The following is a 21,920-nucleotide window of genomic DNA, read 5'->3' as shown; positions in this document are numbered from 1 at the left end:
GGCCATGTTCTACAGGCACTCTCTCCTGATGTTTTGCCTGCATCTGTGGCAAGCATACTCAGAGGAAGTGAAGTGAAGTAGTGAGGATGCTTGTCACAGATGCAGGTGAAACGTCAGGAGAGAATGCCTCTAGAACATGGCCATATTGCCCGAAAAAACCTACAACAATCCAGTGATTCCGGCCATGAAAGCCTTCGACGATACATGCCAAATTACATGTTTTTACATTTTTTATATATTATGGGTTCATGAAGGAGTAAATGTGGTGGCTCTGTATTTAGCAGAGAGCTGTGATTAAAATCCCAACGAAAGAAGGGTAGGACTCCTATGGAAATCTACAATGAACACGTTTGGGTGAATCTGCAGTGCCATATGATATTGTTAAAAGACAGTGTTAGTATCAGTAAAAATTTGGCCTCAGAGCAACTGCTAGGAGGCACAAAATAAAAACAAAGTGCCAGGTCTGCAATCAACTTGTTTCCCAATTTGGAGTTGGATGTCCTCCAATCCCTCATCCACTCCGTCTTGCTGAGGTTGAAGATGACTTTCTTTTTGTGAGAAAACTGAGGCAAAGATGGCATTAAGTAGTTCTGCCTTTTCTCTATCATCCCCTGTCAGCATTGCCCCATCTTCTCCTCGAAGAGGCCCTATCACCTCCTTGTTTTTCCTTTTTCTACTGACATAAGAAAAGAAGCCCTTTTTATTGTTTTTAATGTCCCTGGCAAGTCTGAGCTCGTTTTGTGCTTTAGCCTTGCGGACCTTTTCCCTACAGGTGTTGGCTATTTGTTTGAATTCTTCTTTGGTGATTTCTCCCTTTTTCCACTTCTTGTGCATCAAGTAGTTCTGCCTTTTCCCTATCATCCCCTGTCTGTCAGCATTGCCCCATCTTCTCCTCGAAGAGGTCCTATCGCCTCCAACTCTAGGATTCTATGATTCTAGGGAAGGGGGGGGGGGGGGCTCATGGCTTGGCTGCAGTGCGCCTTTCTCCCTCCAGGGGCGCCTTAGAAACCAGCCAGAGCGAGTAAGTAAGTAAGCAATGGGATTTTTTTTGGGGGGGGGGGTAGTATTATGGGATGCTTTGAGGAAGGCGGGGCTTGGGTGACGTCACGGCAGGAGCCCGCCCCCTCCTCCCCAGTTTCTGGGAGGAAGGCACCCACCTAGGGAGGAGAGAGAGGGGGGGGGCGCCGGCTTCAGGAAAGCAGGTGAGGGGCGGCATTTTTTGGGGGGGGGCGGGCTGGCGTGTGGGGGGAGGGGGGATGAGATGCATGGAATCCCAGCAGGAGCCGAGGAGGAAAGGCCGCCCCCCCCACACGGAGAGCAAGGCTCCGGCCCCCCTCCCCGCCCTCCCTCCCTCCCTCCCTCACCTGGGCCTCTTCCCCAAACTCGGCTCCTTTCAGGGGATTTCCTTCCTCCGACGGTTCCCATGGGGAGGGAGGGTCCTCTGTCTCTTTAATATGTATTTTATGAGGATACCTTTGGATCTGCCTCTCTTTTAGAGAACTACCTTGGAATGGGGGGGGGGGGGCTTGTAGGATCTTTGCCACTGGGTTGTTGTAGGTTTTTTCAGGTATAAAGCTTTGAAACAGAGGCTGGATGGCCATCTGTCAGGGGTGATTTGAATGCAATATCCCTGCTTCTTGGCAGAATGAGGTTGGACTGGATGATGGCCCAGGAGGTCTCTCCCAACTCTGTGATTCTGTGATTGAGAGCTGTTCAGCAGTGGAACTCTCTGCCCCAGAGTGTGGTGGAGGCTCCTTCTTTGGAAGCTTTTAAACAGAGGCTGGATGGCCATTCGTCAGGGTGATTTGAATGCAATATCCCTGCTTCTTGGCAGAATGGGGGTGGACTGGATGATGGCCCAGGAGGGCTCTCCCAACTCTGATTCTGTGATTGAGAGCCGTTCAGCAGTGGAACTCTCTGCCCCAGAGTGTGGTGGAGGCTCCTTCTTTGGAAGCTTTGAAACAGAGGCTGGATGGCCATCTGTCAGGGGTGATTTGAATGCAATATTCCTGCTTCTTGGCAGAATGAGGTTGGACTGGATGATGGCCCACCAGGTCTCTTCCAACTCTTCGATTCTAGGATTCTATGATTCTATGATATGCCCATGGTCTAGAGGCATTCTCTCCTGACGTTTCGCCTGCATCTATGGCAAGCATCCTCAGAGGTAGTGAGGTCTGTTGGAACTAAGAAAAGGGGTTTATATATCTGTGAATGACCAGGGTGGGACAAAGGACTCTTGTCTGCTGGAGCTAAGTGGGAATGTTTCAACTGACCACCTTGATTAGCATTGCCTGGAGCAATCTTTTGTTGAGAGGTGATTAGATGTCCTTGTTTGTTTCCTCTCTGTTGTTTTAATTTTTGAGTTTTTCAATACTGACAGCCAGATCTTGTTCATCTTCATGGTTTCTTCCTTTCTGTTGAAATTCCCCACCTGCTTCTTGTGGATTTCAATGGCTTCTCTGTGTAGCCTGACATGGTGGTTGTTGGTGTGGTCCAGCATTTCTGTCTTCTCCAATAAGATGCTGTGTCCAGGCTGGTTCCTCAGGTGCTCTGCTCTGGCTGACTTCTCTGGTTGAAGGAGTCTGCAATGCCTTTCATGTTCCTTGACTCGTGTCTGGGCAACGCTGCTGCTGCGTTTGGTGGTCCCTCTGTAGACTTGTCCACAGCTGCATGGTACACGGGAGACTCCTGCAGAGGTGAGAGGATCCTTCTTGTCCTTTGCCTACTTACAACAGACCTCACTACCTCTGAGGATGCTTGCCATAGATGCAGGCGAAACGTCAGGAGAGAATGCCTCTAGACCAGGCATGGGGAACCTTCGGCCCTCCAGGTGTGATGAACTTCAACTCCCACAATTCCTTGAGGCTCGGCATTCGCCCCAAAGGCTTACCGAGCCTCAAGGAATTGTGGGAGTTGAAGTCCACCACACCTGGAGGGCCGAAGGTTCCTGACCCCTTCTCTAGACCATGACCATACAGCCTGAAAACACCTACAACAACCCAGTGATTCCGGCCATGAAAGCCTTCGACAATACATTGATATTTGCCACGTTTGTGCATTCAGCCTGTGCTGAGACCTGCTTCGAGCTGTTGCATGAAACCCCCTTGGGCAAAATTATTATTTGTTCCCTTCGTACCTGCAGCAGAGAGTTCCAAAGGCTTCAGACACTTAAAGTGGACCTGTTTGGCTCTGTACACGTTCAGACACTCAGGAAGCTAGCTCCAGACTGCCTATGGTCCCTTAATAAATGGCTTACCCCGAACTCTGTGCTTCTCTGGCCCCTTCCTGGCTGTAATGTCCCTTTCCCAGCCACCGTGTCCCTCTCCTTGCTGCAATTCAGCCTTTCCCCTTTTCTTCTCTTTTTGGAGAGCTGGTTCCCCCATTAGAAAGCCTTGGATAGTTTAAGCCAGTGGTTTTCAACCTGGGGGTCAGGACCCCTGAAGGGGTTGCGAGGTTGTGTCAGAGGGGTCACCAAAGACCATCACAGACAGTATTTTCTGTTGGTCATGGGAGTTCTGTGTGAGGAATTTGGCCTAATTCTATCGTTGGTGGGCTTCAGGATGCTCTTTGGTAGTAGGTGAACTATAAATTCCAGCAACTACAACTCCCAAATGTCAAGGTCTATTTTCCCTGAACTTCACCAGTGTTCACATTTGGGCATATTAAATATTCGTGCCAAGTTTGGTCCCGATCCATCATTGTTTGAGTCCACAGTACTCTCTGGATATAAGCTAACTACAACTCCAAAACCAAAGGACACTGCCCACCAAACCCTTCCAGTATTTTCTGTTGGTCATGGGAGAACTGTGTGCCTAGTTTGGTTCAATTCCATCATTGGTGGGGTTCAGAATGCTCTTTGATTGTAGATGAACTATAAATCCCAGCAACTACGACTCTCAAATGTCAAGATTCTATTTCCCCCAAACTCTACCAGTGTTCAGATTTGGGCATATTGAGTATTCTTGTAGAGTTTGGTCCAGATCCATCATTCTTTGAGTCCACAGTGCTCTCTGGATGTAGGCGAACTACAACTCCAAAACCCAAATTCAATGCCCACCAAACCCTTCCAGTATTTTGTGTTGGTCATGGGAGTTCTGTGTGCCAAGTTTGGTTCAAGTCCATTGTTGGTATAGTTCAGAATGCTCTTTGAATGTAGGGGAACTATAAACCCCAGCAACTACAACTCCTAAATGACAAAATCAATCCTCCCATCCCAAACCCACCAGTATTCAAATTTGGGCATATTGGGTATCTGTGCCAAATTTGGTCCAGTGAATGAGAATATATCCTGCATATCAGATATTTACATAACGATTCATAACAGGAGCAAAATTACAATTATGAAGTAGCAACGAAAATAATTTAATGGCTGGGGGTCACCACAACATGAGGAACTGTATTAAGAGGTTGCAGCATTAGGAACGTTGAGAACCACTGGTTTAAGCTCTCTCTGCTCACTATATTTCTCTCCTGATGATATCGAGCAAGAATTTAGCATCTTTGCCCGCTAGCACAGTATTTCTCAACCTGGGGGTCGAGACCCCTGGGGGGGTCGCGAGGGGGTGTCAGAGGGGTCCCTGAAGAACATCAGAATATGCAATATTTTCTATTGGTGATGGGGGTTCTGTGTGGGAGGTTTGGCCCAATTCTATCATTGGTGGGGTTCAGAATGCTCTGTGATTGTAGATGAACTATAAATCCCAGCAACTACAACTCCCAAATGTCAAGGTCTATTTTCCCCAAAATCCACCAGAGTCCCCATTTGGACATATTGAGTGTTCATGCCAAGTTTGGTCCAGATTGATCATTGTTTGAGTCCACAGTGCTCTCTGGATTTGGGTGAACTACAACTCCCAAACTCAAGGACAATACCCACCAAGCCGTTCTAGCATTTTCTGTTGGTCATGGGATTTCTGTGTGGCCAGGTCTGATTCAGTTCCATTGTTGGTGGAGTTCAGAAAGCTCTCTGATTGTAGGCAAACTATAAATCTCCTCCAACCCCACCAGTACTCAAATTTGGGCGTATAAGGTATTTGGGCCAAATTTGGTCCAGTGAATGAAAATCCATCCTGCATATCAGATATTTACATTACAATTCAGAACCATAGCAAAATTACAGTTAAGAAGAAGCAACAAAAATAATGTTATGATTGGGGGTCACCACAACATAAGGAACTGTATTAAGGGGTCGCGACATTAGGTAGGTTGAGAACCACTGCGCTAGCATCTTTGCCAGGAGGCAGAGACCAGCCAGACCCACCAAAGAGAGTCCATTCACCCTGGCGAGACAGAAAGACGCACCCAAAGAATTTCCCGATTTTTCCAAAAAAAGGTCTCACCAAGTTGAAGAAAAGCCACTGAGTTGTCTTTTATTTCGTTCCAGCTGGTACGGATGTCAAACCGCAATCCCTTGCCAAAAGCTGACATGTTTTGCAAGGCAGAACAGTACATTTTTATAAAGAAACAGAGCTGTCAAATTTGAATTTCCCACCCCCTCCCCTCCAGTCATCAGCTGGAGGGGAGGCGTGGCTGGTTCAGGCGGCCTTAGCCAATTAGCAAGCCAGCGCCGCTTCGGCCTCTTGACCAATGGGAGAGAAGGAGCCAGTATAGGCGGGAAACAATGAAGAAATGAATGGATTAAGTGACTCAGTGTATGGATAATCGCCCGCAATAGCCTTGGCAGTCTTCAAGCCGGCTCTTCTATTGTCTTTGAATGTGGCAATATACAGTTTTTGTCTGACCAAAAGTCAGACCCCTTTGTAACCCTTGGGTCAGGGATTATTATTATTATTATTATTATTATTATTAAACTTTATTTGTACCCCGCTAGCATCTCCCAAAGGATTCGATGTGGCTTACACAGGCCGAGGCTTCAACACACAACACAACAGTACAATCTAAGCAAATCAAACAATTAAAAACAGAATAAAGCAAAATAAACAACAGGCACAATACACTAAACACAATAAAACTGGGCCGGGCCAGAGCAATGGGTACAAAGATTAAAAGTGCTGATGTGACAGGAGGTGTATATAGGGCTTCCAGGGCAAGTGTGATGTGCGATGTGCGATGGCTTGATTGATAGTATCTGACTTCTGGTATCGGCCTGAGGAATGTCAACAGAGAAGGAGGTTGTGGGGACAGCAATTGCCTCTTTAGGCAGGAAGAGTGAAAACTTGGCTCTTCAAGCAAGCATTCGGAACCTCGGGCTAAACAGACAAACTCGAATCAGAAAATGACCCAGGAATGGCCAAGACGATGGAATGGATGAAGATTTGAATGAGAGGATGAAGATTTGAAACGGCTACATTTATTTATTTATTTATTTCGAGTACTTCTACCCCGCCCTTCTCAACTCCCGAGGGGGAACTCAGGGCGGCTTACAAAAGGCACAATTCGATGCCTACACAGTAATACACAGTAAAACAGCAATTAAAACAATTATAACAGTTAAAACAATCAATATATAACACAATCAATAAAACTAATCTCATGCTCAGCGTTCGTCCTTCAGAGTTCCATAATTTCATTCCACTTTGTCCATTCTTGTCAATTGTCAAAGTCCTTTATTTATCTACCAGATTGTCCAAATGCCTGGTCCCAAATCCATGTTTTCAATTTTCTCCTAAAGGAAAGGAGGGATGTCACTGATCTAATTTCCCCGGGGAGTGAATTCCATAGGAGAGGGGCCACCACCAAGAAGGCCCTGCTCCTTGTCCCCGCCAATCTCACTTGTAATAATAAAAATCTCCCCAGGACTTGCTGGCCGCTCAGACATCTCCTCTTTCCATAATCCTCTCAAGAATCCATTGTTTCCCTCTCGTTCCGCCTCTCTCTCCTGATTCATCGGAGAGCTGAGGCAGAAGAAGCTCAGCTATTGGCCCAGGCGCGCAGGAGGCAGCTAAGCCTCCTTCCAGCTGTAGAGCGCCAGCCAATCATCATCAAGCCAACAGGGGGTGGGGAGCGGGAAATTCAAATCTGGCAGCTCTGTTTCTGTATAAAAAAGGCTTTTATTTGTGTTATATGTTATGCTTTGCTTGGCGAAATATTGCTGCTCTGCATCTTTTCCAGCTCGATCGCAATAAAATCATCTCGGTGGTGCTTTCTTCAACTTTGGTGAGATTCTTTTGGAAACTTAAGGAAATCTTTTAAATTGTGGCTTCTCTTTGCTCACCATTGTAGCGAGCCCTCTTTGGTGGGTCCGCAGGGTCTCTCCTTCAGGGTGAAACCCTTTTAAATTCCTCCTCGATTTCATGTCCACGGAATACTGCTCAGTGTTTCCTTCATGTTCTGGAAGTCAGCTCTCCTAAAGTCCAAAATGCGGGTTTGACTTGTCTTAGTTTTGGCCTCATGTTTAACTTGTTGTCCACGAGGACTCCAAGAAAAAGATCTTGGAGTCCTCATGGACAACAAGTTAAACATGAGCCAACAATGGGCAAAAAAAGGCCATGGGATTTTGGCCTGCATGAAGAGGAGCATAGTGTCTAGACCTAGGGAAGTCATGCTCCCCATGCTCTATTCTGCCTTGGTTAGACCACACTGGAATATTGTGTCCAATTCTGGGCACCACATGAGGAGGGACATGGATAAATACGTGAGAGGAATTCATAGGGAGGAAGGAGCAGGCTTCCTTACTGCTTCCCTGGAGACTAGGACGCAATGGAGCCATGGCTTCAAACTACAAGAAAGGAGATTCCATCTGAACATGAGGAAGAACTTCCTGACTGTGAGAGCTGTTCAACAGTGGAACTCTCTGCCCAGGAGTGTGGTGGAGGCTCCTTCTTTGGAAGCTTTTGAACAGAGGCTGTATGGCCATCTGTCAGGGGTGCTTTGAATGCAACATTCCTGCTGCTTGGTGGAATGAGGTTGGACTGGATGGCCCAGGAGGTCTCTTCCAACTCTTTGATTCTACGATTCCTTTGTACCACTGGTGTTGGTTTCTGTCTATGTGTTTGAAACCCTTCACATCTACATTTCTGATTTTTCCATTTGCAACATGAAACTAAAAGGAAAAGGAGGAAATCTTTAAGGTAAAGCAGGTTTTTGGTCTTCATCCCTAATTATTTCTTTCTTCTTTCTTGACCAGGGAAATGAAGATTGTCTGGAACCACCACCAGTGTGATGAGAAACAAGACGGTATCTAGTAGATATTGGGGAATTTAGAAGTCAAAAGGAAGGAAGAAAAACTCTCTCTCAAGAGGCTGGTTTTGCTGAACTCTTAACATTAACCACTGTTCAGAAAGAATAAGAGTCAAGTGTCTCTATTGCAGTGGAAGATTCCTATCACTGTTGACATGGGAGAGGAAGCGCATACACGTACTGAGTGTGGAAGGAGGTATAGTCAGCACAGCCATCTGCAGTCACACCAAAGGACCCACACTGGGGAGAAACCCTATAAATGCCTGGAGTGTGGAAAGAGCTTCACCCACAGTGGAAATCTACATTCACATCAAAGGACCCACACTGGGGAGAAACCTTATACCTGTTTGGAGTGCGGAAAGAGCTTCACCAACAGTGGAAATCTACTTTCACATCAAAGAACTCACACTGGGGAGAAACCCTATACTTGCCTGGAGTGTGGAAAGAGCTTCACTCACAGTGCAACCCTGCATAAACATCAAAGAACCCACACTGGGGAGAAGCCTTACATGTGTGGGGAGTGTGGAAAGAGCTACACTGACCTTGGAACTCTTCATAAACATCAAAGGACCCACACTGGGGAGAAACCCTATGCATGCCTGGAGTGTGGAAAGAGCTTCGCTCAAACAGCACATCTGTATTTTCATCAGAGAACCCACACTGGAGAAAAACCTTACACATGCTTGGAATGTGGAAAGAACTTTAGTGAGAGTGGAACTCTATATAAACATCAGAGAATCCACACTGGGGAGAAACCCTATACTTGCCTGGAGTGTGGAAAGAGCTTCACTTACAGTGCAACCCTGCATAAACATCAAAGGACCCACACTGGGGAGAAGCCTTACACATGTGCGGAGTGTGGAAAGAGCTACATTGACAGTGGAACTCTTCATAATCATCAAAGGACCCACACTGGGGAGAAACCCTATGTTTGCCTGGAGTGTGGAAAGGGCTTCACGGAGAATGGAACCCTACAGAAACATCAAAGAACTCACACTGGAGAGAAACCTTATACCTGCTTGGAATGTGGAAAGAACTTTAGTGAGAGTGGAAGTCTACAGAAACATCAAAGAATTCACACAGGAGAGAAACCTTATACATGCCTGGAATGTGGAAAGAGCTTCACCGAGAGTGGGAGTCTACATACACATCAAAGAATTCACACTGGGGAGAAACCCTATAAGTGTCCGGAGTGTGGAAAGAGCTTCATGCGGAGGGGAAGTCTACGTCTGCATCAAAGAACTCACACTGGAGAGAAACCTTATACACATCTGGAGTGTGGACAAAGCTTCACTGAGAGTGGAAATTTACATTCACATCAAAAAAACACACACTGGGGAGAAACCCTATAAGTGTATGGAATGTGGAAAGAGCTTCTCACTGAGAGTGGAACTCTACATAAACATCAGAGGACCCACACTGGGGAGAAAAACCCTACAAGTGCATGGAGCGTGGAAAGACCTTCACTGAGAGTGGAAATCTGCTGTCTCATCACAGAACCCACACTGGGGGGAAACCCAGCCTGGAAAGGCTGGAGTGTGGAAAGAGCTTTGCTCGGGGTAGAAGGCTATTTTCCCATCAAAGAACTCACACGGGGAGAATGCTGGTACTTGGCATCAGAGAGATTCTCTTAAGATGACAGAGCAACTCTAGAAATGTAGGTGAGAGCACAACGTTGGGATGTTTTATCGTATTTGGTGGTCTTGCAGAAAGGCCCACAAATCATGGACTCAAATACAGATGATGCTAGAAGAAATTGGTCAGAAATTGTCAGGAGTCAATTTCTGACGGCATGAAGACATCACAAATTCCCTCCGTGACATCCTGACTGAATCATCCTGGCTGAATCAATTCTCTCTCTGTGACATTTTGAAGCCACTGGAAACCTTGTATGGGAACTTGTGAAGCAACCAGTTCTAATAAGGAAACTGAGAAGAGGGGGAGATGGGCAGGAAAGGTGTATAAAAGGAAGTGGATGTGGGGAAAAGTCAGTCGTGTCTTTCTTTGCTGCAGAGATACAAGCAATATATCCATTTCAAAGCAAGACGGCTTGTGAGTGGTTATTTAATCTTGCTATAGAGATCCTACAGTCTGACATACATTCACCATGAGACCATTGTCTTATTTATTGGAAATGCTGGGTGATTATCCAGAAAGAAAGCATGGAAGAGCACGACAGGATATGTTAATTTCATCCAGAATCATTTATGCTCAGAGATGGAAGGAACCCATTATTCCAATGCAAGAAGAATGGCTGACACATTAAATGTAAAGTAAATGTGATTGACTGATGGTGCTGAATATGGGAAAACCTTCGATCGTCTCCAAGACAGATTGGGACTTCTCACTTTTTCACAACAACAAATCTAAAATGTCAATTGTAGGGTTTATGAATTAGAATAGTGTTATTATTATTATTATTATTATTATTATTATTATTATTATTAACTTTATTTGTACCCCGCTAGCATCTCCCGGAGGACTCGATGCGGTGTACACAGGCCGAAGCCTCAGAACACAATACAATAAAACATAGCACAACAATAAACAAAGCAAATCAAATAATTAAGCAAATAACAACAAAGCAAATCAAATAATTAAGCAAATAACAACAATAACAATACATCAAGACACCTTAAAACTGGGCCGGCCAGTGCAAAGGGGTACAGGGTTAAAAGTGCTGGAATGGCAAGGAGGAACGTCAGATTAAATAATGTGGTGTGCAGAATATTAATTATACTAAAGTGCTTGTAGGACTTGGGATGTGGGATTCCTAATCTGCGAAGGCACATCGGAACAGCCAGGTTTTTAGGTTCTTTCTGAAAGCTGCTAAAGTAGGGGCCTGTCGGAGATCTTTTGGAAGGGCATTCCAAAGTCGGGGGGCCACCACAGAGAAGGCCCTGTCCCGTGTCCCCACCAAGCGCGCTTGCGATGTAGGTGGGATCACGAGCAGGGCCTCCCCAGATGACCGGAGCGAGCGTGTGGGTTCGTAGATGGAGATGCGGTCACGCAGGTAGGGTGGTCCCAAACCGTTCAGGGCTTTGTAGGTGAGCACCTGCACCTTGAATTGGGCTCGGAAAATAAATGGCAGCCAGTGGAGCTCCTTAAACAGAGGGGTAGACCTCTCTTGATAATGAGCCCCAGTTAGCATCCTGGCTGCTGCCCGCTGGACCAATTGAAATTTCCGAGCCGTCTTCAAGGGCAGCCCCACGTAGAGCGCATTGCAGTAATCCATTCTAGAGGTGACCAATAGTGTTACTAAAAGTAGAAGTGTGGTTAATATAGTATTACCTAAGGGAGTGGAATACAAAGGAATACAAACAACACATAGTGAGTGTGAGGTTTGTAGAGTTGCACCCTTATCTGTTTGCTAGTATCCTAGTTCCATCTCTGATGCATTTAGAATTGTGCTGCGATTTTGATCTTGTGCAGTATCAATGAGAGATGTCTAGATTGTGCACATGCCAAATTACATGTTTGTACATTTTTTTAATATTATGGGTTCATGAAGGAGTAGATGTGGTGGCTCTGTATTTAGCAGAGAGACACGATTAAATCCCAACAAAAGAAGGGGATTTTTATATGGCCTTGAACAGGCAGGATTACTTTTAATATATGTGTGTTATGGCGACAATTTTTATGCTGATATTTTGTTTTTTTTAATCTTATGGTTATGTTGTTTTTACTTTGTATGTTTTGTGATGTTACCTGGGAACTGCTCAGAGTCTCCTCGGGGAGATGGAGTGGTATATAAATAAAGTTATTATTATTATTATTATTATTATTATTATTATTATTATTTATATAAGGGGAGGACTCCTATGGAAATCTACAATGAACAAGTTTGTGTTAGTATCAGTAAAAATTCGGCTTCAGAGCAACTTCTAAGAGGCACGAAATGAAAACAAAGTGTGTAGTCTTCAATCAGCTTCAAAGCCTTGAAGCAGCACATTTATTTAGTTACTTTCTAAAAGCTACAGAAACAACAAACATAACTATGTACAGGAGAAATTACACACGCGTCTCGCTCCTTCTCCGGCATGGATGGAAGAGAACGTCCAGAAGTCCGTTATCTCAAATCGATGTCGTTGGAATGTGTGACGTATACAGGAAACGTCCACCGTTCACACTCTAGGCATTAAATCACTCTGTGCCTTTAACTCTTGCATGACATTACATAGCATTACGTCCTACACCGGACACACAGAGTTTAAAACTATAAGCGATGTTTCACACCAGTAAAAACCACAGCACTGACAGTTAGGAATTTAAATGTGGAAGATCATTGTGTGTAGATGAACGTGACGGCAGCCTGTAAGAAAGTGTCAACACAGTAGAAACCACCAACAGAATCCAAGGTATAGCATTGTGCAAAATGGACGAGAGACCATCAGGAATGTAGTCTAGGAAATGGGTGTGTCATACCCTACAGTACATAGAATATTGACAAAATAATTGGACATGAAAAAATTAATGGCAAGGTGGGGGCCTTGAGTGTTAATGCCACACAATTAACAGTTGATGAGAGTGATGCTTTGCAGGGAACATTACAAACTTTTCAGATGGACAACCAGAAATTCCTCAACAGATATATGAAGAGGGATGAATCATGGCTCCACTACTAGGAATCTGAAACCAAAGTGCAACGTTAGCAGTGGAAAGATCATGGTTCTCCACCTCCTAAGACATTCAAAGCCATGCCATCAGCAGGGAGGGTTATGCCATTGGTTTTTTTTTTTGGGGGGGGGGGGCAAATGTGTTCTCTTCTTGGGGCCACAACATCAGCAGGCTTAATTCCAAAAGTACATCTTGCAATCAAGGAGATTGTGGAAAGTCAAGACAGGAAAGGCTCTTTCACCACAACACGGCACCCAGCCACAGGTCCTACGTTGCTGTGACCGCCATTCGTAAAGAAGGCTTCACATTGCTGGAACATCAACCATGTTCACCAGATCTGGCTCCCAAAGACTACAGACTCTCATAGAATCATAGAATCATAGAATCAAAGAGTTGGAAGAGACCTCATGGGCCATCCAGTCCAACCCCATTCTGCCAAGAAGCAGGAATATTGCATTCAAATCACCCCTGACAAATGGCCATCCAGCCTCTGCTTAAAAGCTTCCAAAGAAGGAGCCTCCACCACACTCCGGGGCAGAGAGTTCCACTGCTGAACGGCCAGGATGTGTTAAATCAGCAAAGTAATAAGTTGTGAGAATGTGACCCTGAGTTCTTGCTCTGTGCAAGATTAGGGAGTGCCAGAGATAAACTTCCTTCCAGCTGCAGTTTATATTAGTTCCTATCTCTTTTGGTTTGTGTTCTTCACGTCTGTCCACTGATGGTGTATGTTGTCTATTTTTGAGCTGCTTAAGTAAAGCTGAAAACCTGCTTTTACCAGAGACTCCAGAGTCCATTATTCTGAGCTTCTGTGATACTCTGCTACACGCCAGCACATTTGACCTCAAGGAAATGTATCTTAAAAATGAGGTAGGAACATGGCCAGTTTTTTCTCGGGAAATGGGTCAGAGGTGGAGCATAACGATCAGCCCTCGTGGGAGGGCGGGCGGGTGTTTTGCTTGGTTTCTGATTTTGTCTTGTAGTTTGTTATAGTAGCTAGTTAGTTAGCATCGAGCATGGTCTCCTTCTGGGTCGGTTCTCCAGAACGGGTCTTGTGGGCACTGCGTTGGAGTGGCTCCGCTCCTTCCTGGAGGATTGTACCCAGATGATGATGCTGGAGCTGTGGCACAGCTAGTTAGTAGCCAGCTGCATTAAATCACTACTGACCGAATATCATATAGAATCATAGAATCATAGAATCAAGAGTCTATACCGTAGTCAAAAGCCAGTCCAAAGATTCAAGGTTCCAGGATTCCAAAGGTTCAGGAGACAGATCAGGACACTGAAAACCCACCAACCTGGGGAAAAATCAGCAGCATCTACCACCAAGATAAGACAAATAATCTCCCAAAGATCAGTCCCAAGGCCAGCTCCTCATATCCAGAAACAGCCAGCTGCAACCTATCTCTTGCATGCCTCCACCCTTAATTGCTTTCATCCATGAGCTCTTACTTAGAGATTACTCATTTACTTATTGTCCATGCAAATGGATCTGGTTGAGTCCTTTGTTAGGGGATTATCGACTCAGGAGGTTGGAAACTCCAAGAGCCATGAGTTGCTGGGTTCATGAAAAGGTTGCTTTCCTTCATATTTTCTTATATAGACATACATACATATAGGGAATGAGGAATTGGGCAAGGGAGCATACACAGAGTTCATAGGAAAAGGAGGAAGCCATATCAGCCTCCCCAAAGCCCATAAAAGTTCATAAAATTTGGCAAGAGTTTATAGAAGTTCCTATAAAGTTCATGAAAGTTCATAAGAACTCATAAGAGTTCATGGGGGGGGGGGTGCATGGAAGTTCAGGGGAGCACTGAGTAGTTGGAGTCCATTCATAAAAATAGAAGGAGAGATAGTGTCATCGAGGGCAGTGAAGGCTCCCTCCTTCAAGTTGGTCTGACCCACAGCGGAGAGTTCCGCACTTCCTAGAAGCCACAATTGGGACAAACTGATGAAATGTGCCCCAACAGACAGCTCAAACTGGGACTGCACTCAGCCTCTATGCCCAAGCTGAGGGCGGGCCGCCAAGCCTCCTCCCAGCTGTTCGGCCACCAGCCAATCACCATCAAGCCGGGCGGGGAAGGGAGGGCGGGAAATTTGAAATCTCTGTACATGTTTTGGCTATAAAAATGCTTGCAAACTTTGTAACAGCATGCTTGTGGGTGAGCTATCCCTGCAATTGCATCCGCTTCAGTGAATCGCTCAATTAAAAGCCTCGGTCGCCATCTTCTTCCGCTTTGGTGAGACAATTATTATTTTTATTATTTTTATTGCCGGAATTCGTCTTCTCTGTCCTCGCCGAGTTTGCGGACCCTCTTTGGTGCAGTCCTAGGGGTGTCTCTTACTGGAGACACCCTCCTAAAGTCCATATTGACTTCAATAGGGGATTGTGGGATCATTCCAGCCTGGTGTCCTTGGCAAAACTATGAATTCTCTGATTTTGAACTATCTTTTTTACAGAGTCCTGTGGGGAGGGGCGGGATCACCTCCGATCACAGCATCCAGTGGTGCCTTCCTCAATGGCAGACTGGAATTGGGCTGGGTGGCCCTTGGGGGTCCCTCCCAGCTCTAGGCTTCTATCATTCCAAAGAGTGGGATTGGACTGGATGGCCTTTGGGGCTCCCTTCCAGCTCTAGGATTCCACGCATCTCCCATTCATGAGGTCACAGAGGCCGGAACCCCTTCACGCTGGCCTTCCTCCTCCTCGGCTGGTGGCTGCATCTCCTGAGCTTCTCCTTCTCCTTCTTCTCCTGGCTGGCCTTGGGCTCCCTGGGACATGGGCCAGTCGGGGTCCCCCAGCGGTTGCCGGCAGAGGCCTGAGTGCCAGAGGCAGGATCCATACCAGGGAGGCCTTGCGGAGGGTGGCCCCATCAACCGCAGGGGAGACCCCAAGGTGGCCGGTGAGCACAGGAAGAGGAAACAAGGATCCATCAATCGTGGGGGAGGAAGGAGACAGGGCATGGGCCTTTCCTCAGTTGCAAAAGACCCAGCCCTGCCTTTGGAGGATTCACCAAATTGAGAAAGATGTCCATAGAATCATAGAATCACAAAATCATTGAGTTGGAAGAGACCTGGTGGGTCATCACCCAGTCCAACCCCATTCTGCCAAGAAGCAGGAAAACCACATTCAAAGCCCTCCCGACAGATGGCCACCCAGCCTCTGCTTCAAAGCTTGAAAGAGCCACTTATTATTGATAGCCTGCTGTGATTGATAGCCTGCTGTGATTGTTTCCAAGTTTTGGTTTGGGGAAAGGGACACTGATAGATCACTAGTGATTATCTGACAGCTTAATATTCAGATTGGACTACTGCAACACACTCTACATGGGGCTGCCCTTGAAGACGGCCCGGAAATTCCAACTAGGACAATGGACGGCAGCCAGGCTCATAACCGGAGCTAGCTATAGGGAGCGTACAGTACCTGTAAGCTCACAGCAGCCGTCCCAATAACGACACAGGACGCCAATCCGTAATCAATCAGGAACTTTTACTGCTGGACATTCATACACGAAGAAAGCCAGGATTGGCCGGCCGCCGCAGTTTAACCCTTATATACCCTCCCTCACAATTGAATTCCCCTTTCCCGCCGGCTGAGAGTCCCACGCAATATTCCCCGCCAAATGCCAACTGCTTCCCCCCAAGGCCACCAGCTGCACATTCTTATCAGCATCACATGTCAGGATCCTGGTTTTTTGCGCCAGGATTCAAGGCCTGGAAACCGGTTCCTGAGAGTACCCCTATTGAAACAGCTTCATTGGCTGCCGATAAGTTGCCGAGCCAAATTCAAGGTGCAGGTGATGACCTATAAAGCCCTAAATGGTTTGGGCCCCGCCTATCTTTGCGATCGCATCTCCCTCTAGGAACTGGCACGGACACTAAGATCCACCGGGAAGGCTCTCCTCTCAAGCCCACCACCGTCTCAAGCCCGGTTGGTGGGGACGAGGGAGAGGGCCTTCTCGGTGGTGGCCCCCTGCCTCTTGAATGCCCTCCCCAAGGGCATTCCAGAGTCTGGCCCCATCCCTCACCTCCTGCTTCTTGGCAGAATGGGGTCAGTCTGGCCCCATCCCTTGCTTCTTCTGCAAGAACTTGGTGGTTTCATCAGGCCTTTGGTAATGGGTAGTCTCCAGTCTCAAGCCCTTGGTGCAACACCTAGGACTTGGTCTTGCACCCCATCCATTCCCCAGTTCCCTGTCATCTGAGGGCACCTTTTCTTCTGGCCCAGATCTTTTTCACAGTCCTTTAATTGGAATGGAGTGGCCCCGGCCCCCTGGAAGGGCCATTGCTGAGACCACTGCTCCTTGCACTGTTGCATTCAGCCAGCCCCATTTTCCCCTTCTCCTTGCACTGGCCTTGCCCCAGCCCATTCCAAAGAGTCCAGGCCCCTGACTGAAATCTTGGCCCTGGCAGCTCTCCTTGCATGAAGAAGAGAGCAGAACTGGTTTTACATTGATTTTAATGTATATGTCGTGTTAACAGTTTATGCCTACGTTTTTGTTTTTACATTGAATGTTTTTGTACTATTTTGCATATGCGGAAACTGCTCTGAGTTCCCTCGGGGAGATAGGGCAGTATATAAATAAAGTTTTATATTATTACTAGCCGTCCCCTGCCACGCGTTGCTGTGGCCCACATGGGGGTTCTGTGTGGGAGGTTTGGCCCAATTCTATCGTTGGTGAGGTCCAGAATGCTCTATGATTGCAGGCGAACTATAAATCCCAGCAGCCACAACTCCCAAATGTCAAGATTCGATTTCCCCCAAACTCCACCAGTGTTCACATTTGGGCATATTGAGTATTTGTGCCAAGTTTGGTCCAGATGCATCATTATTTGAGTCCACAGTGCTCTCTGGATGTAGGTGAACTACAACTCCCAAACTCAAGGTCAATGCCCACCAGATCCTTCCAGTATTTTCAATTGGTCATGGGAGTTCTGTGTGCCTAGTTTGGTTCAATTCCATCGTTGTTGGGGTAGAGAATGCTCTTTGATTGTAGGCGAACTATAAATCCCAGCAACTACAACTCCCAAATGACAAAAGCATATTTTTTTAGGTTCTTGTGGGTTTTTTCGGGCTACAGGGCCATGTTCTAGAGAGGCATTTCTCCTGACGTTTCACCTGCATCTATGGCAAGCATCCTCAGAGGTAGTGAGGTAGTGAAACGTCAGGAGAAATGCCTCTAGAACATGGCCCTATAGCCCGAAAAAACCCACAAGAACCTAGTGATTCCAGCCATGAAAGCCTTTGACAATACATATTTTTTTGAGTGAAGGACATACATTGGGTTGTTAGGTATAAATATGGGAGAGGAAGCCACAGGGAGGAGGAGGGAGCAAGCTTCCTTTCTTCTGCCCTGGAGACTAGGACGCAATGGAACAATGGCTTCAAACTACAAGAGAGGAGATTCCACCTGAACATGAGGAAGAACTTCCTGACTGTGAGAGGAGGAGGGACCCTAAGACCCCACCAAAGAGGGTTCGCTACTTTGGCGAGCCAGAGAAGCCTGATTTCAGCAATTTTTGTTGTTGTTCATTCGTTCAATCGTCTCCGACTCTTCGTGACCTCATGGACCAGCCTACGCCAGAGCTCCCTGTCGGCCGTCACCACCCCCAGCTCCCTCAAGGTCAGTCCAGTCACTTCAAGGATGCCATCCATCCATCTTGCCCTTGGTCGGCCCCTCTTCCTTTTGCCTTCCACTTTCCCCAGCATCATTGTCTTCTCTAGGCTTTCCTGTCTCCTCATGATGTGGCATTCAAAGGACTTCCGCTTTCCCTCTAGTCTCCTTCCCTCCAGTGAGCAGTCGGGCTTTATTTCCTGGAGGATGGACTGGTTGGATCTTCTCACGGTCCAAGGCACTCTTAGAACTTTCCTCCAACACCACAGCTCAAAAGCATCGATCTTCCTTCACTCAGCCTTCCCTAAGGTCCAGCTCTCACATCCGTAGGTGACTACAGGGAAGACCACGGCTTGGACTAGGCAATGGATCTGTGTTGCCAGTCTGATGTCTCTACTCTTTACTATTTTATCGAGACTGGACATTGCTCTCCTCCCAAGAAGGAAGCCTCTTCTGATTTCCTGGCCACAGTCTGCATCTGCAGTAATCTTTGCGCCTAGAAATACAAAGTCTGTCACGGCCTCCACGTTTTCTCCCTCTATTTTCCAGTTGTCAGTCATTCTTGTTGCCATAATCTTGGTTTTTTTGACGTTTAGCTGCAACCCGGCTTTTGCGCTTTCTTCTTTCACCTTGATCAGAAGGCTCCTCAGCTCCTCCTCGCTTTCGGCCATCAGAGTGGTGTCATCTGCATATCTGACGTTGTTAATGTTTCTTCCAGCAATTTTCACCCCAGCTTTGCATTCATCCAGCAATTTTATTTAGATTAAAAATTCAGAATGAAGCCCACCAAAGTTGAAGAAAAGGCACCGAGGTGGAAGTCGGATCTGGCCACGGTGGTCCACGCTCTTGTCACATCCCGGTTGGATTACTGCAACGCACTCTACGTGGGGTTGCCTTTGAAGACTGCTCGGAAACTTCAACTAGTCCAGCGAGAAGCAGCCAGATTGCTCACCGGAGCGGCGTACAGGGAGCACACCACCCCCCTGTTACGCCAGCTCCACTGGCTGCCGATCCAATTCCGAGCACAATTCAAAGTGCTGGTTTTGACCTACAAAACCCTATACGGTTCCGGGCCAGTGTATTTGTCCGAACGGATCTCCCTCTACATCCCACCTCGAAGTTTAAGATCTTCTGGGGAGGCCCTGCTCTCGACCCCGCCAGTGGCACAAGTGAGGTTGGCGGGGACGAGGAGCAGGGCCTTCTCAGTGGTGGCCCCTCACCTGTGGAACTCACTCCCCGGGGAGATCAGATCGACGACTTCCCTTCTAGCGTTTAGGAAAAAACTAAAGACCTGGATGTGGGACCAAGCTTTTGGCCATGCTGACAACTAACTAAAAGACCTGTCGATAGACAAGGACAATGGAATGGAATGGATATATGGACTCTGATATATGGACTCTGACATGAGATAGTTTTTATGATTTTATTAGGTATTGATGTTTTATTTTAATTATTTAATTGTTATATTTTGTATTGTTTGTTGTGTGATTTGGGCATCTAATTGTGCCTTTCCTGTAAGCCGCCCTGAGTCCCCTCCGGGGTGAGAAGGGCGGGGTATAAGTAGATGAAATAAATAAAAATAAATACATTTATTAGCGATTCAGCTGAAAAGGATGCGATGTAGCAATCATTCGCCTACAAAGCATACTGTTGCAATCCAGAGCAGGGAACGAGGCCCTAAGATAACTATCCACCACACTTGACTGTGAAAAAACAATCCTTTTTTATTGAAGAAAAATGGTTACAAAATAAAGGAAAAATGCAAAGTCAAAAGCCACAGCAAAATCAGCAAACATGAATTTCCATGAACAAGATCAAAACCCAAAGCCACATTGTAAAATACTGGAACCTGTTAGCAATCCACTAACCGTACTTGGTGTCCTAGAAATCTTTCAAGACGATGGCCAGGGAAACCGGGAGAACTGCCAAGGTCTTCACCAATCTAAAACGATGCCTGAACTGAGAAAGGCAGCCCGGCGGAAGGCACTTAAAGCCGAGGAATTGGTTTCGTGAAACGCCTCCCTGCTTTGAAGCCGTTGTTTGTATTTCTTTTAATCGGGAAGACCTTCGCAAGCTGAGTGATTTACTTCTGTCTTCCCAAATTTGGCCCCTTCTATTCTCATTAAGGTTACCAGGTGCAGAAGGGAGTGAAAGGTCATGGCTTCCCTCTGAAACATTCTCATGAACACTGGTACTTTCATTTTCCAAATCTACAGAAGTTTCTTCCTCACTAATTTCAGGATAATTGACATCAAGAAGTACATTTCCATTAGCATCAGTAAATATACTTTCATTAGCATCAGGAGGAACAAACAGAGAATCAGGTTCAAGTTCAAACTCAGGCTGAACCCCAACACATACCAGTACAAAGATCAGAGGCATTTTTATAGGAATTTTCAGGTTTGAAAGTTCAAAATTCCCACCCTCCGCCCTCCTCCCGGCTCACAGGTGATTGGCTGACGTGATTCCATCTGGGGGGAGGCGCGGCCACCCGCCCTGCATCAGGGCCAATCGCAGAGCTCCTCCGCTGCACAGGAACCAATGGGAAAACTCCCCCCGGTTCAGCGCTTTGGCGAATCAGGAGAGGGGAGGCGGGACGAAGCAGGAACAATGGGCTGGTGAAGGGATCAATGGGTTTGATGCCCAGGGGCCCGGAATCAGAGAAATCCAGTCTATGACGGATGCCCAGCCTATTGTCCTTGAGTGGATTTGTGATGAGCCCTGATCACCTTATCCAGGTCTTCCTGTTACAATCAGATAAGGCACAAAGGAGAGGCTTGGGAGGAATGTCCAGTTTGAGTGAAGTAAACAATATTGGGAAGGCAACCTCCTGAGGGTCGTCTCGCTCCTACTGTGAAATGACCCAAAAGTTGGCAAAAAGGAAATTCCAGTCTGATGGCTCCACTTTGAAACCAAATAGGAATTCCAAGTCTTATTGTTCATGCCAGAGTTCCAATGATATGGGGTTTTTGTGTTTGTTGATGGTCCTTTCAATAGCTGACCGCTGCCTTGAGGAGTTTCCCCCCTCCCCATGAGGAAGTGGCGAGGGGTTGGGGTGCCAAGGAAAAATACATGGGGAAATATAGGAATCCAGAAGAAACTCATATCAAACCTCCCCTCCCTCCCTCCACCCGCCAGAGAAATTGATTAAAATATTAATTTTATTAAAGCATGAGTCCATAGTTCATATTGGGGAAGTTCAGGCGTGAAAATGAGTTCCTTTGAGCCAAAAGGAAATTGAGGAAAGTCCAAAAAGTCATGGAAAGGTGCTTGATTATCTTCACTGTGGGAACGAATGGATTTCTGCAATGCCGGGATCGAGTTGGTCTTTGGTCCTTGGGAAACTATAACTCCCTCCAAGGACTGGGGCCCCAAGGTCAGGCTCTTCCCTGAAAGCCTCATGGGGTCCTTGTTGTTGCTAGTGTCTTGGCAAATTGACCAAAACTTAACCCTTTTGTGCAGCCTGGTACCCTTGCCCTTTGTATTTATATTATTTATATTATTTATTTATTTATTTACTATTCTTGTATACCGCTGTATCTCAAGCCCGAGGGCGAC

The 21,920-nt window shown here is 46.5% G+C and overlaps 1 protein-coding gene across 1 annotated transcript; it reads left to right on the top strand.

The window, feature by feature from the left end:
- Positions 1-1,117: 1,117 nt before the first annotated feature.
- On the top strand, positions 1,118-9,583 carry LOC132761747 (zinc finger and SCAN domain-containing protein 2-like). The gene is made up of 2 exons (XM_067469904.1): positions 1,118-1,202; positions 8,087-9,583. The coding sequence occupies exon 2, from the start codon at positions 8,295-8,297 to the stop codon at positions 9,489-9,491; it is 1,197 nt and encodes a 398-aa protein (XP_067326005.1). The 5' UTR covers positions 1,118-1,202; positions 8,087-8,294; the 3' UTR covers positions 9,492-9,583.
- The last annotated feature ends 12,337 nt before the right edge of the window (positions 9,584-21,920 follow it).

Source organism: Anolis sagrei, chromosome 1, assembly GCF_037176765.1.
Source record: "Anolis sagrei isolate rAnoSag1 chromosome 1, rAnoSag1.mat, whole genome shotgun sequence".
NCBI lineage: Eukaryota > Metazoa > Chordata > Lepidosauria > Squamata > Dactyloidae > Anolis > Anolis sagrei.
The sequence above is the reverse complement of the archived record's forward strand: the minus strand, read 5'-3'. Positions and strand labels throughout refer to the sequence as shown.